Genomic DNA, 19,298 nt, shown 5'->3' on the forward strand with positions numbered 1-19,298 from the left:
TATTAGTATTAGTTTTATTAAAAAGTTCTGTAAATATATATATAAAAAAAAAAAACCCCAAAAAACGCCCATTTATTTAAATATATTTTTTTTAAATCTTGCTCGCAAACATTCGACCATGTCTGCTATTTGACGTGTTTACAAACAACCAACGTCAATATCAAGGTCGAGCAACCGGTATCACTTGAAATGTGCGCCAGTATTCGTCTCTTGCTACGGGGTATCTAATCTTTACTTGATCCCATAATTGTAAATGTTTTCTGATAATTTATTCATATATGCTGTTAATTTTTTATCAAGTAACATTTTGTTTAGCTCCATTAATGATACTTGATATTCGTATTCATTCATGGATTCAGATAAGCTATTTAAAAAAAAAAAAAAATGTTCATAAAATAATCTTTTTCAACTTTTGATATATTGTGGTCATTAAGAAAGCGGCTCAAATTCTCTTTCATGTGTCTGATGCAAAGATACCTATTGGAATTGGGAAATACAAACTCTAAAGCTTTAACAATGGCCTTTTGATCTGACCCAACCTGCATATCTTGCGTTATATTCAAATAAATATTTTTAACTTTGTTAATTTTTGCAGTAATGTGGCTGAAAAATGCATGATAAATTTCAAATGTTGATTTTTTAGGCAACAGAATTGGTCCATGAAATATCGGACGATCTTTTGAATCAATTCTGGTCACTTTTTGTTTTTATAATTTAACATTGTCAGAAAATATGGACCAACATTAAAAGTTCTATCAACGCGAATTATTGCATTTTCATGATGATCATGAATCATGATCAGTTGTACAAGAAATGAGATCAGTAATTTGTTCATCAGTATCCATTATAATCGCAGGTAAATCATTATCAATTTGTATAACTGACCGAACAAAACCATTGACCACAAGTCTCAAACACTTTTGAATTTGGTCACAAACGTTAACATTTTCAGGATTTCGTTTTGGTTTCATATTGGTAATAACACGACATTTTCGTAAACTAGGAATTTCCATATATATTTTTTTGTTGGAAGATTAATATATATATTTTTTAATTGTCTGAAAATCTTCTGAGTGTGTCCTAACAAACTGACTTGTCAGTTGCTGCAGTCCTTTATATTGATAAAACATCAGTTCGTTGACATTTTTATTTTTACTGTCAATTATAACAGTGATTATTCGTCGTTTAAAACCTGGTGAATGTTCATGATTAATATCTTATTATCGTTATGATGTCGGCTTCTTTTGTCTGTGGCTCAAACTCAATAAGATATCTTTTATCTTTGGACTTCTTCCGATAATAAAACATTTCCTCTCTTTTAAATATCATTTTCAAATAATAATCACAATGATAGTTTTTGGTCTTAAAATCCCATTCTCCACAATCATCATAAAATGTTCTTAAGCCATTGTGGTGATGCATATTTTCTGATTTTAAAATAAACTGACAATTATTTTTCATTCCCATAGGAAATTTATAAAGAATTATTTTACTTGAAGCAATAAAATGGTACAAATCTTTACCTTAGTTCTCTTTAGCCGTTTTTTTTTTTTTTTTCGTGAAAAGAATATAATCTTATTGGATTTTTAGACCATTGTGTGTAGAATTAACAGGATCGCAGCAAACATTAACGTTCACCGCCCACCGGCAAATTAAACATATAAGCAAGAAAAAAAAAACTTTATTAAATTAAAATCAATTTTATAAATATCATAAAAAAACAAGTAAAACATAAATGGAATTATTTTCTGTAATTTAATAATTTAATTTAAAAACCTCGCATAGATTTTTCTCTTAAATTATTTTTTTTTTCGTGATTACTTCCGGTTTCCGTTAAACGTGGGTTTTGTAAAATATTTTTACTTTCTTTCGTTTACACCATTTGCCGACTTTGAAGAAATCAGCCAGAAATTTTATTGTAATGCCATTCGTTTAAAGTCGACTTCAAATATTGTTTTAACGGTTTTATTTTCTTTCGAAACAGGTATGGCACAATACTTTTCATATTTTTTTTTTTTTACTTGTGTAAAAAACAAAAGAAAGACAAAACTAAAAATTTAAAGTCGGTTAAGTTTCAAATTATTGTATAAAGATGGTGTTTATTTGCTCCCCCACTGAGCAAATTAGGCACAAGGCCGTTTTTAATGTGAGGTAAAAACCAGCTCCCCTAAAAGGGGTCACTCTGGTTACCAAAAATAATAATTGTCCCAGTATAGAGGGTTTCCCCTCCATTGACTGGTACAAATTATCTTAAGTGCAGTATCTGCCGGAACAGATACTACACTTTGATCTTTTCACCCCCGTGCCGCCGAAGCGGTTTGGGGGAGGGGGACTTGTATATTGTAATTATTGTATAAAGATGGGGTCCAAAAATCCAGCCTCCTTTGGGGAAAGGTGGGCCTGTAAGCGGTGTCGTGTGAGAACCTAACCCCTCAGAATAAACGCGGCAAAACATTAACTCTTTCATCATCGTTAACACTGTCAGAGTTTTACAACTGTTTTTGGTAAATATCCAAATACGCTACAACAGAACACCGATCACTCTAATTTGTTTATTTTTATAGGTAATTAAGGTCGCTGACAACGAATCTGATAGTCAAACTTTGGGCAAATTTACCGTTTGCATGGTATTAACCCCTGAACCCATGAAATACTTTCCACCATTTTGCAGCTTCCGTTTACGCTACGCGCCCCCCCCCCACTCGCGCCCCCAATGTAAACAGTAAAATCTTCGAAAAATGTTAAATGGTGGGTAAATGTTTATTTTAACTGTAACACAACGCCGACCGGGTTTGTATTACTGTACATATAGATTCGAAAAAGTTGTCAAAAAACAAATATATAACAAATAAATGGGTAATCTCCAAAAATACCGTTAGGGCTTACAACATGGCCGCCAGAAGAGTCAACAAAAAACTGCGAATAAAATATATAAAACTCGTAATTTCTGTTTTTAAAGTGGGTTGTCAATTTTCTTTATGAAATATACTTCCAAAATAAACTATTACAGTCGTTTAAAACATAATAGAAGTATTATTTTTTATTTTTTAAAAACAATGTTTACAAAATGTCTACGAACGTGCGTAGACATTTTTGGGGATTACCAATAAATGTTACCAAAGTCAAGATAAGTTACTCTTCTCTTCTATCTAACTACAAAAGTTTTGGGTTTACTGTCCACATAGATTCGAAAAAGTTATCAAAAAACAAATATATAACAAATAAATGTTATCAAAGGCAAGATAAGTTACTTTTCTACCTAACTGGATATATTTTTTGTGTTTTTATTCAATGTAACATGTTTATTCAGCTCGAAAAACATACAGTGTTTACCGATGTATTGGAACATTCAAGATGGCGTCTGATTCTCTCTTTAACACGGTAAGTTTGGGAAAAGGTGTTATAAATAAAAAACTATACAAAATACTATTAAAAACCCGCCGAATATATGTCAACCTATGTCACGGTAACATATATTGAGCGCGTTTTTAACAGTATTTTAACCGGTTTTTTATTTATAACACCTTTTCCCAAACTTACCGTGTTAAAGAGAGAATCAGACGCCATCTTGAATGTTCCAATACATCGGTAAACACTGTATGGTTTTCGAGCTGAATAAACATGTTACATTGAATAAAAACACAAAAAATATATCCAGTTAGGTAGAAAAGTAACTTATCTTGCCTTTGATAACATTTATTTGTTATATATTAGTTTTTTGACAACTTTTTCGAATCTGTGTACAGTAATACAAACCCGAAAATTTATTTTCTATCATTTGATAAGATATTTGAGTTCTTGTCAAGAATTTCCCTTATATTAAAATACTAGCTGGGGTCCCCAGTGTTGCCCGGATGTGTGGAGGTGTAATAAGGAACCGGGGGGGGGGATCAAAACAACAGTAGGCAGTTTGGGTGGAGAAAGGTGTTAAAAAAAAAAAAAAAAGTGGTAGTAGGCAGGCTCGAACCTGTAACGCGAAGAAAGAAAAAAAAATGTAATGTCTTGGCCGATGATGCGTCCATGGTGGAAGTCGAGAACGTAGAAATTAAGCCTAGTCAATCCAACGGAAACGATGACTTGCAAAGATGTCAACGTAAAAAAAAACGACCCTCCGTGTACAAAACTGTCCAGTTGAGGGTGAAGGAATGAATGTTTTTGGCCAATTTTTCGATATTTGTTCGAAGAATTGAGCTTGAAAATGTTGCCGATCCTGTGAGGATCCGTCGCGTGCGTGGAAAGTTTTTGCAAGACACACACATATTTTGCTTTTAGATGCAAATAACGAAAATCTATGATGTATGGCAAAACGAAAATATATTTAAAAAATGACATAAATCGATCAAGTAGTTTTATTTGAGCATCTTTTCTAAGATGCAACAAAACTCAACACAAAGCTATGGTCCATGCTGCTACGCATTTGTTTTTGTTAACTATACTACAATTTTTGGAGTATGTATTGGTGTGCTATTGTATAGAGATTGTTTGTTGCTTTTTGCCAGAGAGCATAAGTGTATGATTGTGCATGAATTGAGAAATGAATTTAGTTTTCCTAAGCCCAGAGGGGCGAAATAAAAAGCATGAGCATATAATGTAGATGTTAACATTTTAGCTCCACTGTTTTATTCAACAAAAAATCTGGCCTTAAATAATTGGTCATCAGCTCCAAACTAGTGCTTTTTACTTTTGAGCATCCAAAGTTATTTTGATCGCATGAGTTAAAGCAAGATCAATTGACTGCTATTTTTGCTTTTTTTGTAAATAATGTCTCTGGAAATCAGTTTTGTATGAAAAACTAGCTGGGGTACCCGGCGTTGCCCCGGTTGTTTGGAAGTGTAAAAGAAAAAAAAAGTGTTAGTAGTCAGACAGGCTCGAACTTGTGATGCGGTGACGGAAAAGAAAGCAAAAGAAAATGTGACATCTTACCGCTACGCTACGAGGCCATAGGAAGTGAAAAGCGTTCAAATTTAGCGAGGTCAATCAAAAAATTGACTTGCTAAGTGAATACGCAGGTGCAGAAATAAACGTTGGCTGAAGGCCAGTTCAGCTTTCTGCTGTTTCATTTATTTGTTTCCCTACGATGTTGGGGAAACCAAGTTCCCCGAAAAAAGGGGAGCTCTCAAGTGAATAGCAATTGTCTGATATGAAAGGTTTTCCTCACGTTGATCAAAGCTGATTGCCTTCAAGATGTGCCGGCCACAAAGGCAAGTGAGCTGATTTGATTCGATTCAGTTTGTCTTTATTTATATGAAAAAGACAAACAAACACTGGAAACCATGTTTTTTTTCTTTTTTTTTTTTTTTTAAACTTGCTCAAAATAAATGTAGAGACGACGACCGTTCGCAAATCGTAGATATTACAATCTAGGGAGTATATAAAATGTTCTGAAATATAATAACCTCCCCTGAGAACCCCTGCGAAAAAAGCCTTTGTTGGACATACAAAAGTGCGCATGGCCATTTTGCCTTTTCTATATAGAGACTAGCAGGGGTGCCTAGCGTTTGGAGGTGTGTATATTAGGGGGGGGGGTTAGATCAAAACAAAAAAAAAAAACGATGTTAAGCTTCTTTCAAAAATCGTGGAAAAAAAAAAAGAAAAAAAGAAACGGTGAACTGCTTGACATCACCCGTGTGGCAAAAGAAGAAAAAAAAAGTTTTGGTAGGTAAGATCGAACCCGAAACCTTGAGGCGAAGGTGGAAAAAAAAATCCTGACATGTTACCTGCTCGTCCATGATGGCAGAGTAACAGAAAAGTGTTTTTTTTTTTAACAATTAAAATTTAATTGACAGGTGCACGAATTTAATGATAATGAGATCAAACATATCCAGCAGTTAAGTTTTTCTGCGAGGTAGTTTTTTTTTTTTTTTTTTTTTTTTTTTTGTTTCCCCAAGATGTTGGGGGGGGGACCAGTTCCCTAGTGTCCTAATGAATAGCAATTGTCTGATATAAGGGGTTTCCCCACATTGATCAAACCTTATTGCTTTTCTGCCCCCCCCTCCCTCTGCCACGAGTGCCAGGGAGATAATGCTACGGAGGTTCAGTTTCACTTTTTTATATTGAAAAGCGAAACAAAGACATGGCGAGTGAAAAAAAATCTTGAAAATAGCGTGTAAAAGTCGGCCAAATTAAAGATAGATGCAATCTCTCTTTGTAACTCATAGATATAATTTAGACTATATAAAAAATTTAAAAAACGAGTGACCCCACCGAACACGCCTCATAAAAAAAGCCTTTGCCAGACATACACAAAAAATGCACACTCTAACACACATTTTGCCTACTAGCGAGGGGTACCCAGCATTGCCTGGGTGTTTGGGGGGGGGGCGGTTGTTAAAAAAAAAAGTAAGTATGAGGATCGAACCTGAACCGTTGAGGCAAAGTTGTAAATTAAAGTGTGAAAAAAAAAACGTGCGATGTTAACCATTGCCCCACCGCGAGATGCTAACGGAAACACGTTTGAATTTATTTAATTAGTTGGATTTAGCAGGTGCCTGTTTTAATGAGTTAATGAGGTCAACTGCAGGATAGTATTCATTTACTGCTGAACGCTTTTTTTTTTCCCATCCCCAAGATGTTATAGGAAAAAGACTAACCCACATGCGGCGAGCGACAAATATTGAATATTTATCTTCCCGAAATCAAGCAAATTAAATAGATAGGCGAGCTTCGTTGTTAACTGTGAGATATTACGATTTGTATGTGATATAAAAAGTTTTAAAGCGAGCGACCGCTTCTCTGAAAAAAAGCCTTTTGTTGACATACAGAAAAAGCGAACACACATACATACACACACACATTTTCGCTTTTATATATATAGATAGATGTCTTTTTTTTGTTTTGTTTTCAGATATAAATTTTGGGTGTTTTTAGTATACACCATTGGTCAAGGATTGAGAGACATGTCAAATAAACAAAACATGTTATCAAATAATAGAAAATAAATTTGTCTACAGTTTAAAAGTTTAAAACTATGCGTTTTAAACATTTGTCAAGTTTTATTTCAAAATGTTTTTTGTTACTTTCACATAACCAACTCTGTATTTAAATATTTTGAAATATTTAATGTAATTTTATTAAAAAAACTTTGAACTCTCTTGTGTCTTATTGTTTTCTGAAATTAAAATTGCATGAAATTGTTAACCAAAATAAAGCTTAGGCCATTTGACTTTGTATCCTATGTATAATATAAAAAAAAATGGCGCCTCTACAGAATTGGGACAAGATTTTGTAGTTGATAAATGGAGTTTTCAGTCAAAAAACAATGGTTTCAACTGATTTTTTTTGTCAGTTCTAATAAGTTACAATGGTAGCTTCCAAATTATGCAGTCGAAATTACCAGAATATTACTGAATTATTAAACAAAACAACTTTAATCGTATTAGCAGGTGAAAAATTGTTCACCATTTTGTTTAAATCAAAACGGAAAATTATCTCCCTGTTGAACTCTTGTCTTATTGTTTTCATCAAATTCTATTTTTTATTTTCTTTAATAAATAATTTTCTACCTTATCGATTTTTGTAGTTTTTATATATAATCATCTTAAAAATGCGAGGAATATGTAGATACCATTGTTTTCATGTGAAATTTTGTCCTAATAGGGCCAAAAAAAATCTTGTTTCAAGAAATTGACCATACTTTTGATTTTTTTCTACTTTGTTTCAGAAATGACGAAAAGTGGTTCTTTTTCGCTGATGGACACAGTTTTCAAAAAACGCAAACAATGGAAATATTCCCAACATGCCTTATTTTGGGCAGCTCTCAACGTTATCTCAGCTTTCGTTCTGTATATGGACATGTCAGTAATATTTCCGCATTTTCTTAATTCCTAAATTGTGTTTAATGTTTGCATTAACAATGATGCTTCTAATCTTTATCCTTTTTTCATTCTAGACGTTATATGACAATTCAGCAGTATTTTGAGGTTTCCTACCCAATATTGTGGTATTCTGGTGAGTGGCTCAAATTTAAGTTTTCTGTTTGATTATTATGAGATAATTTTTTTTATTTATTCATGGAGACATAGTTTTTTGGGTTTTTTTTCACATTCTAATCCAGTCTTACTTCAATATTAACAATTGCTCTTAACAAATAAAATGTTTCATAAATGTTTATAGGGTTTAGATTTTGTATGTCTCATAAAATATGTAATGAAACTAATTGTGTTTTTGTTCAGAATCCCCCATATTAAAAACCAAAAATACAGAAAATTTGATGTATACACTTGTGATAGAATGAAAACATCATATTCCAAAAATTATGTAAATTAATCAAGCACTTTTATTTTCATGAAGTAATCTTTAAGTGATTAATGAGAAATCTTAGGCATTACAAGGCTGATCTCGCAAGTTTAAATTATTGAGTTATTTTCCCTTGTTTCTTTGAGATATCTATCTATACAAGACACTCTCTTTTTGCTTACTCATAAAATTTGATTTTCTTAGTTAAAACTAAAACTATTGGATCAATTTACGTGATTTTTGGAATATGAGATTTTCATTTTATCATGGGTGCGTAGATCATACAGATTTATTTTTATTAATCTAAGGGGGAAATCTGGACAAGAATCTTAATTGTTTATTTTTAATAACTGATGTATAAAATTATTACTTTTTTCTTTTTTCTCATCGTGCAAGTGCTGAACTTTCTCCGATACCTTTTGCCTCAACATTGATCTTTCTCAGCCCTTTCTATTTTTTCCTTCTTCCTAACTCTACTAAATACTCAAATTTTAAAGCCATGTAAAAAGGTTTCTTGACTGGCAGGTATTTCTCCTGCAGCTATTGCATCACAAGTTTGTAAAGCATTTTAAAAACTTATTTCCTTAAGTTTTATCAAATCATGATTTAAAAAAAATTGTGTAGTTTTTTTAGATTTTCCTTAATTCTTGTTTAACTACTTTTGTTATTTTATTTTTCCCAGAGGTGGCTCTGTTCTTGCTTTTCTGCTTCAATTCTTTGGTTGACTTGACATGTTGGGTGTGGCCATATGTTATGACCAGTCCTGTGGTGCTTACTCCAAAGCAGAGAAAATTATTGGGAGTTAGAGACACTGGTAAATTATTTTTATTGAATTAATCCTTTCTTTCAAAATAGAATATTTTGGTCTTACACTTTTTTGCACAGAAATGAATTGGCAAAAAGTTGAGTTACAAGTTTTTTTTAATTTTTTTATTTTTAATTTTTAAAATTTAATTAAAAACATTTTTTTAAATTAAAAAAATTTTGTTTGTAGTTTTTAGTTGTAGATTTTAGGTTTTGGTCTTTTTATTTTATTTTTAAAGTATTTTTTACATTATATTTATTTTTTATCTTTTCTTTTTTCCTAACTTTTCTTTACCTTTTGTTTTTCCTTTTCTTTTTAACTTTCTTTTTTTAGCCTTATGTTTTTTTAACCTTTTACCTTGTTTGAGTTTTTGTTTTTTTTATTTTAAGATGTTTATAAAATCTATATTCTTAATTCTGAGGAGGTTGTTCTTGCGTATTATTCCTAGACCTTTAATATCCATAGCACCCTCCAACTTTTTAACAAGTAAACTGTTTGAAATGGTAGAAAGAATGGTAGAAGGCGAATAATGTAAAGGAAAGAATAATGTAAATAAAAAGAAAATAGAAGGGAGCGGGTTTGTTATGATAGTACAACGTATTCTGACTTTGAGTCCTAAATTTCTTCTGATGTTATTTTTCTTCTTCCCAACCTTTTCTTTTTTTTTTTTTTTTTTCAACTACTCAAACTGGCTAGCCGGATACACTGATGGGATCACTTGTTGGCCATGGATGGCAACCCCATGATACCTGAGGACAGGATCTTGGTGGTTGATGAAATTATATAAAACTAAAAAGCTATTAATTGTAAGACTCCATAATTGTCCTTGGTTGATAATGGTAATGTTCTGTTGATTAGTAATGTCAGAAGTTTCCAGAACTTCAGAAATTCCTAATTCTTGTAATCATACTAGTACCTGCTCATCCTTGTGCTCCAACAGTATCACTAAAGTAACAAATTTTTTGAACAATCTCATTAGCTTTCTGAATTTTTGAGATGATATTTTATTATTTGGATTTTTCAGACTACTGTTTTCATCTTGAGTGTTATTTGTCTGCAAGGATACGTGGATAAAGTACTTGGTAAAATTCAGTTGTAAAGTTAAACTTTTCTAGAGGTTGAAGGTTCAACGTTTAGTTTCTGGAGGTTGAAGGTTCAACGTTTAGTTTCTGGAGGTTGAAGGTTCAACGTTTAGTTTCTGGAGGTTGAAGGTTCAACGTTTAGTTTCTGGAGGTTGAAGGTTCAACGTTTAGTTTCTGGAGGTTGAAGGTTCAACGTTTAGTTTCTGGAGGTTGAAGGTTCAACGTTTAGTTTTTGGAGGTTGAAGGTTCAACGTTTAGTTTCTGGAGGTTGAAGGTTCAACGTTTAGTTTCTGGAGGTTGAAGGTTCAATCTTTAGTACACACTCAAAATTACAATTGCAAATTACTTAGGACTTCTACCCAGCCAGGTCCTGGATATGACCTTAAACTAACCAACCCAACTCTACCCAGTCAAAGCTGACTGAACAAGAGCATGCTAAAAAATCATTGAGTAGAACAACTGTTATTGTATTTTTAGTAAAACAAAAAAATTCTATTGCTATAGACAACAAATATTGGAGTTATGTCCCCTGTTGTGATTATACCTAATTTTCTGTAAAAATTACAACTAGGAATAAATTTCTACTCAATGAGTTTTCATAATTTTTAGATATATTACTATTTTTGGCATAACAATTAAGTACATAATATTGTTTTTGCTTAAAAACAACATATTAAGAAAATCGATCTGTCAACTTTATCTTAACAAGCACCCTCTAAACATTGATTTTCGATTGGAATGTTTATTGAGATGAGTATCGTTTATTCTTTTATTGCAGACTGTTATCCTCATCTTTTCTTTGTTGTTTCACAACGTTTTGGCCAACTATTCCTCTAGCCTTCGTTAGGTGGTAACCGTGAGAGGATAAGAACTCCAAAATTAAGTAGATAACATTGATTTTAACAGAAATTTGATTTTTGCTCTTATTCCAAACATGCAGTAATTAATCATTTTTTTTTTTTCTTTCCCAGATCCTGGTTTTAAAATCTCTCCTGTGAAACCTGCCGTCTCTTCATCACCGATCCAATTGACTTTCAACTGTAGCTCTCCTACCCAGTCGCATAGTTATTCTGGTAGCCGTACCCCACCTGGCACAGGCTCTTCCATGTATTACACCCCGAGCACTGGTAACAAAAGTGGAATAAGCCCTAGTTCTTCTCCACTTTACCCTAGCCCTATCTCTAGTCCAGGGTCAGCAAGCTTTCATGCAACTATATCAAACAGCTCTTACAGTTATCGATATGGCGGCAATCAGTCTTCATCTTATTTGTCATCTGAAAGTGCTGTAAGTAGAATTTTCGATTTGGATCATTGAAACCTGATCTGTTAGAATTTTGTGGATAGGGCATTTATTTTTAAAAGAACAAGTAAATTGATATCTTTTTTAATTAAAATTTTGGGCATTAAATTACGACAGACAACAAGCTAAAAAAGTTGTCGAGAAACAAATATATAACAAATAAATGTTACCAAAGGCAAGATAAGTTATTCTTCTACCTACCTGGATAAGTTTTTGGTGTTTTAATTTATTTTATTAAGTTTGTAACACAAATAGTACCAAGTTGCTAAGTTAGTATGACCGCAAGATGGCGAAAATGAGGATGCTGTTTTTGGAGTAATGATAATCACTTAAAACTACAAAAATGAAACAAAATACTGATAGAAATCCACGTAATAAATGTTGTGGAGACGTTTATTATGTGGATTTCTATCAGTACTTTTTAAAAAAATTTTTGAGTGATTGAGACTCCCCAAATGACTGCCTCATCTCCATTTTGTTATTGTTATAACTTAGCAACTTTTGCACTACTTGGTAAATGTTATAAAATAAGTTAGAATATCAAAAACTCATCCGAAGTAGGTAGAGATGTAACTTATCTTGCCTTTGGTAACATTTATTTATTTTATTTCATTTTTTTTTTTTTTTTTTTTTTTTTTTTTTTTTTTTTGACCACTTTTTTCTATTATCTATAAATGCCTCCATTTTTTTTTCCCTCCACTTTTCTAATTTTAGTAGTTTACTATAAATATTTAATGTAGAATGGTTCCATCTGTAGGAGTTTAAATCTATCTTGCTCTTCAAAATTTTTTTTTTTTTTAATTCTGACATTTTGCTACTCAACTTCCTACTTGCGGTCCTGTAGACATGATCCCAAGTGGCAATATGCCTTGCTTGGGATAAATAGATGAAAAAGAAAAATAGGTCCCACACTGTCAAAAAAGCTCCAACCCCCTATCCTATCGCGGCAATGTTGCATCCCTGTGCTTGTTTTACAAATACTTCAGTGGAATGTGCTCCAATGAACTTGCAGCACTGGTGCCCTGTTGATGCAAATACCCGCTGACTAAAGAATCAACAAAATCCAAGCCCTTCACTGTAAAGATCCCCAGATGCTGAAAGGCTTTCTACTCTAGCAGTTTTTCTTACTGCTAGCCTTTGAAATTCCACCTCTGTTCCCCTGACTTTACTGACATGCAGAAAATTAAATGTAATGTGAACAAACATCTTGTTGTACAACTCCTCACTTGGGATGCTTTTGTAGATATGGTCTCTAATTCATTGTGTAACCCCTTGCATCTTGGTGACAATGTTTCTTGTTTGTGATGAAAAATAAAAAATGTACAATCATAGCTGACTACAACATGGTTGTTTCAAGTCCAATATCAACAAATTTTTGTTGAACCATTTCAACTAATCCCATTTTGTTCGGTTTCAATCATCAAGGTGTTGGCCTCGCCGTCAACCTTACACTTTATCCTCGAGTGGCATTAAGTTTTGATAAGTGGTGACTCGTTAGAATAAAGGAAAACTATTTGTAACTGAAGTACTTGTCTATGCTGAATGCCTCAACTTATAAAAAAATTTGTAGCTAAGATAAGAAGTTTAGAACACATATTAAAATATTTTTCTGCCACTTTTTTTTGTTATTAAAATAAAATTATTCTATTTTTATGATAATCGATATCAGTCAGAAAATAATTGGAATGCTATTAAAAAAATAAAAACATTGTCTAGTGTGAGATTCAAACCCACAATGGCATAAAACCTTTTATTCACATGGCCACATCATTATAATGTCCATTTTATTTGTTGACATGTGTTAAGACAACTTTTAGAAATTGTCTTCTAAGCTTACTAGGTCTTTATCTTTCTTTCTCTCAATTCCATCCTTATCACATTTTCTTTGGCCTTTTTTCTGTAAACTGACCTCAATTCTTCTGCATATACTTACCCAGAAAGAATGCATTAAAATACAGTTTAGAATAAGACCGAAAAAAAACTTTTTTCAATGATTATTAAATAAAAAAATAAAAAAAAAACAATAAAGAAAGAGTACTTGCACAGGGGAGATATAGGCGTGTACACAAGCCTAAGAGACCTCATCTACTAAATTCTTGGTCAACAGATTGAACAAGTGAAAATATTGTAAATTTTACTTGAGTTTAGCATGGGGATTTTGTACTTTGTATGGATCTAAAATAAAGTAACATAAAATAAAAAATATTATAGTAAAAAATATTTGGTAATGGTGTATAAAAGGAGACAGGAAGTTTTAAACACACCGGAAGTTGGCACATGCGTCTCTCAATTTAGGTATGAAGGCACAGAATCAATACAATTTTCAGTTATATTTTATATTTATTTTTTTTTTTAACTTAACTAAACATAACATTAAATAATAATAAAAAAATGTTTTGGTAGGTGAGTATGAGAATCGAACCCGTACCCTTGAGTTGGAAATTAATGTGTGAAAAAAAACCGTGCGATGTTACCATTGGGCCACCGCGACATACAGCGTAGACGTGTTTGAATTTATTTATCTAACTATAACTATAAAAACAGGTGTGCGTAATAAAAGTTAACTTTGCTGCTTCCATTTGACCTAATTAAGAAGGTCAAATAGAAGTCACGCAGCGTAAGCGTCTGTTCCCGGCGCATTGCCGCGAACACGTCCGTTTGAGTTTAGTTTCATTTTATTTATACTAAAAAGCCCAATCAACATGCGAGAAGCCAAAATAACAATTTTGTAAAAATCGACGTAAATAAATCTATACGCTACGCGCTTTCCTAATTCCTAGATATTATGATATAGGACCTATATACAGTTTTAAGCGATAGTAACGACCCCAGGAGCACGTGCGAAAGAAGCCTTTTGAAGACATACACGAAATGATCACACACATTTTGCCTTTTATATATATAGAGATTACCAAATATTTTATTGAATATTTATCAAACATTTAAAAAAAAAATAAACAATGCATCAAATATGTATGATTTGATATGAAAAGTATACGCGATTATAATACTAAACTGGAAAGGAAACATTAAAAATGGAGGAATATTTCTTTATATTACTTTTTTCTTTTTTTTACATAGTTTTAATTTTTAATAATGAATTTTAAAGTTTCAAAAACTGATTTTTTTTTTTTTAATTTTTTTTTTTTTTATTCAATTTTCACCCCAAACAAGGCACAGTGCCACTTTGAAGCAGGGGGCTACTATTAGGGAATTAATTAGCGGGGTCATTATGAAGGGAGAAGAGTAGAAAGATGTTTGTTAACATTACACTTGAACTTCTGCATATCATTGCAGTTGGGAAAGCAGAATCCCGGAAGGGAGTTCCAAAGACCCGCAGTTCTGGGGAAGAAACTATTGGAGTAAAAGGCTTTCTTGCACCTAGGGATCTCTACTGTAAAGGGATGAGACTTAGTAGCTTGTCGGGTTTGTCGGGGAGGTACAAGTGTTTGCAGTTCGTCAGAGCATTCACCATTAAAGTATTTGTAGAACAGGCATAAGGACATTGGCTAGTGCTGATTCCACGAGACTACAGGTTATAAATCCATGGCCGCCATCCTTTCTCTCTCTCTCTCAAATCCCATCAAATCTGAAGGTAAGTCATATAACCACATAATGCACACACACACACACGGGTGCTTTCTTCTTTGATTATTACATTCAACTCTACAATTACTAATATAGATTGCTTGTGGATAAGTTTTGATATTGGTACCTGCAACAAACAGTGAAAATAGAAGCAGCAGTCGAAGGATCAATGGCTAGCGAAGGTATTAGTAGCAGCTGCAGTTTGAGCACTATGCCAATTAGCAAATGTGCGCAGGCTTGCTTCAAAAGAAAAAAAAAGACAGCACGTAGTTGAAGAGAAGCAAAGTGCGTGCCAAGAAAGATGGAGATGTAAAATCGAAGGCGAGAAATGGCTATGTACAACATGAGGTTAGGAGGAGAAAAGTGTATGCAGGCGAGATAGACGTGTGGCCCTGTGATGGCAGTGAGAGGCATACAACATGAGGTATCCCACGGAAAAAAAAATTGACATAGACAACACTGATGCCCTTGATTTACTTTGCTGATACCACTTAGCACACAGAAGCCCAACTACACTAGCCTGAAGAAATAGCAAATTTGCTATTTCTTCAGGCTAGTGTAGTTGGGCTTCTGTGTGCTAAGTTGTGACATATTACTACATTAGAAATCGCTAAGAAATGATATTATTACTACATTATTACAATTTATTGTATTAGCCTCGTTAACTGTGATTCTGCAATACACATAGCGTATAAATATTAAACCTAAGTGTTACCTTGAATTGTTAAAAGATTTTAGACTTTTTGTAACTTTTCAGAATCAAAGTTTAAATACTTCCAGTTATTCAAAAGAATCTCCCCTTTATGATTCTCCGAACAGAAGTGGATTGCGATCAAGACCCATAATCCCAACAGTGAACACTTCTAGTGAGTTATGATTTTCATGATTCTATCATCGTGCGTTTTTATTTTATTTCTTCATTCATTTTTTTTCATCTGTACAGGAGTATACTAAAATGATTCAACCATGCATATTTTCGTTTCAAGTGCAATGTAAACAAGTTCTTGTTGAGCCATCCCTTCAAATAATCAAATTATTTCCGATTTCCACCACTAACAATTCTGGTGACCCCCGAGTGGCTTTTGGGCCTTGATAAGTGGTGAGTCCCTTCAGTAAAAAGAAAAAAACAAAAAAATGAGAAATTATTTTTTTTTTATTATTCGAACCACTGTTCTGATCTGGAGTGCCATTTGTGCAATGTTTCAGCCAATTTAACCTCCAACCTTCTTCAGGTGTATCTTGTTAAACTTGGCAACATGTACAGAATTTTGAACAATTCTTAAATAGTAAGAATTGTTCATAGTAAGCGCTCATGGTGTAATGGATAAAGTACTAGGTAAAACTCAGTTTTTACTGACACCCTTTTGCAGGTTGACGATTCAATTCATAGTGCGGGCGATACTAAGTCACAACTGATGGAATGTGAGCATACTATTTCATGAATTAAATAAAGAGTTTTGCTTGAAATTCCATGCAGGTTTTGCGAGTTTGATGGGGGGGAAAGGTTTTACGAGTTTGATGGGGGGGAAAGGTTTTACGAGTTTGATGGGGGGGAAAGGTTTTACGAGTTTGATGGGGGGAAAGGTTTTGCGAGTTTGATGGGGGGAAAGGTTTTGCGAGTTTGATGGGGGGGAAAGGTTTTGTGAGTTTGATGGGGGGTAAAGGTTTTGTGAGTTTGATGGGGGGAAAGGTTTTGCGAGTTTGATGGGGGGAAGGTTTTACGAGTTTGATGGGGGGAAGGTTTTACGAGTTTGATGGGGGGGAAAGGTTTTACGAGTTTGATGGGGGGGAAAGGTTTTGCGAGTTTGATGGGGGGAAAGGTTTTGCGAGTTTGATGGGGGGGAAAGGTTTTGCGAGTTTGATGGGGGGAAAGGTTTTGCGAGTTTGATGGGGGGGGGGAAAGGTTTTGCGAGTTTGATGGGGGGAAAGGTTTTGCGAGTTTGACAAGATACACCTGAAGGAGGTCTGAGGTTACATCAGCCAAAACATTGTGTGAATAACACTCAAGATGAGAACTGTAGTCTAAAGAATCTAAATAAAGAATACTTTTGTTTTTGTTTTGCATTTTATTTGTTTTTTTTTTATCTAAGTATTTTAATTTTTTTAATCGTTTTTTAAAGTTCTCAGATAAATAAAACTATTTGTGCCTGACTTTGAAATTTCCCCAAGATAATGTTACACATGTTAAATTTATATTACATGAAAATCTCTTTCAAATGCCTATGACCAGCAATTTCATTAGAATTACTATAATGAAAAGTTTCTTCTGTACAATTATACCACAATATAACAGAGCAGCATAGTGACCATTTTGTTGCTATATGATCTTTTTATTGTTAATATTTCTTTTATAAAATTAGTCGGCTGTAAATTATTAAAAATAGATTTTAATAAAATTGTGAGTGCAAGTTCATAACTTTTCTTCCTCCCATAAAAACAAATAAAATCTTTACCATGTACATACCTGTAACAGCAAGAAAATATTGTACACATAAAAAAATCACTTAAATTGATCAAGTAGTCTTTATTTTTATAAAGGAAATCATTTTTAAGCGGTTAATTGGAATTTGTAGGCATTACAATGATGTACGAGACTGATTTTAAACTCTTTTTCTGAAGAGTTATTTTAAGGAGGATTAACCAGTGATAAATTTGTTTTTCCAATGCCCCCCCCTCTCTTGCTTCCTTCCTCTCTCTGTATTAAGAATGTCTAAAATCTTGCAGAAATTTGAATTATTTTGAATTATCTCCCTTGTCCTTCAGAATATTTGGAAAATGGTGTCATTTAGCCATAAAATTTGATGTCCTTTTTTTTAAAATAAAACTACCTGATTAATTGATGTGAATTTTTTGTGTATATTTCCTTTCAGTCGAGAGTATGCACACCATAAAGTTCTTGTCCAAAAATCCCCTATATTAAAAAACAATAAAAATCTGTACCTGTGATGAAATGAAAATATATTCCAAAAATTCATGTGTTTAAATAAGAAAATCAATTTTATGAGTAACCAAAGAGCAGCTGTCTAGTCTCCCATTTTGAAAACCATATAAAAAAAAATTAGATAGCAATTCAAACTTGAGATTTATATTGTAATTTCTATAAATTTCCATTAATCCCTTAAAAATAAATATTATTTGGTTCATCTAAGCACCTATTATCGAGTTTGAATGTCAACTTAGATACTATCCTCAGATACCTTAGGTTTCTCTTTGTCAGGAGAACTTAACATGAAGATACTCAACCCAACACGTAAACTTGACCAAATTTTCAGAATAACATAGTATTCAAAATTGCAATAAGATCTCCTTGACTTGACTATATACTTGATTATACAAGGAATAATGCACCTTCTCCTAAAAAAGGGGCTCCTTCAGTCTTTGACAGACTATGGATACCTATGTAGGGGTGCCTGCACGTGAAATTTTTGTGGCAGGAGGTGTGCAATCTCCAACCACACCTCTCCTGAGTCGACCTTGTTAAATACCAGTGCAAGTGAAGCGTATGTACAGGACGACTGGAAACAAATGCCGAGATAAGCGGAGAGCACATACAATGCCTAAAATTTCCAAATGGCCACCCATCTGGTACTAATCAGGCTCAACGTTGCTTAACTTTCATGATCTGTTTCAACGCGATTATGTCGTACATACACTTTCTCCTAGTGTTATCTCAAATAACAACATTGGTCTGGATACTCTACCAAACTAGATGAATTCTAGTCCTGAAATTTAGCAAGACAAAGCAAAGACCACAATAAATAAAAAAAACTATAACAGAGAGATCAGTAGGGCTATGACAACAGCATATTCTTTTCCTTGTCTTGATTCTCAGGTATATATCTATTGATATCTTATGTTTTTAATAGTGATGTGGCCTCTGTTGATTAATTGTGTCTGTGTCAAATATATACTCGAGAGTCAAAATAATGAAAAGAATATGCTGTTGTCATAGCCCTAGTGATCAGTTTGGGGAGAGGAAAGTTTGTGTTCTTCACTACTTATTTAACCCAACATTTTAGAAGTATAGGTAAAAGAAATTCTTGATTAAACACGGATATCTATCTCATATAGAAATCAAATGTTAGCTATGGGAAGAGACCTTTTGATTTCTGAGAGCTAAGTGAAGTAGAATAAGAGAGAAGAAAAAAACAATTTTAAGTTTGGTTCAACCTTGTAACATTTACAACTATCGAAAATGTAAACACATATTTCGTTTTAAACAAATGCCAACACTAAAATTTTGTTATTGCCTTATTTATATATTTATTAATGTTTATTATTGACGAAA

General features: G+C 33.1%; 1 protein-coding gene across 1 annotated transcript in view; it reads left to right on the forward strand.

Moving 5' to 3' along the window:
* The first annotated feature begins 1,818 nt into the window (after positions 1 to 1,818).
* The window catches only part of LOC145277934 (transmembrane protein 209-like), a 40,939-nt gene continuing 23,459 nt past the window's right edge, over positions 1,819 to 19,298 (forward strand). The window contains exons 1-6 of the mRNA XM_080130011.1: positions 1,819 to 1,984; positions 7,661 to 7,793; positions 7,889 to 7,947; positions 8,918 to 9,049; positions 11,094 to 11,407; positions 15,768 to 15,876. Of these exons, the coding sequence (XP_079986137.1) occupies positions 7,663 to 7,793; positions 7,889 to 7,947; positions 8,918 to 9,049; positions 11,094 to 11,407; positions 15,768 to 15,876 (745 nt within the window). The 5' untranslated portion in view covers positions 1,819 to 1,984; positions 7,661 to 7,662. The remainder of the gene's footprint in view (positions 1,985 to 7,660; positions 7,794 to 7,888; positions 7,948 to 8,917; positions 9,050 to 11,093; positions 11,408 to 15,767; positions 15,877 to 19,298) is intronic.

The sequence above is a fragment of the Euprymna scolopes genome, chromosome 6, assembly GCF_053919585.1.
Source record: "Euprymna scolopes isolate OS-2025 chromosome 6, ASM5391958v1, whole genome shotgun sequence".
Classification (NCBI taxonomy): Eukaryota; Metazoa; Mollusca; class Cephalopoda; order Sepiida; family Sepiolidae; genus Euprymna; species Euprymna scolopes.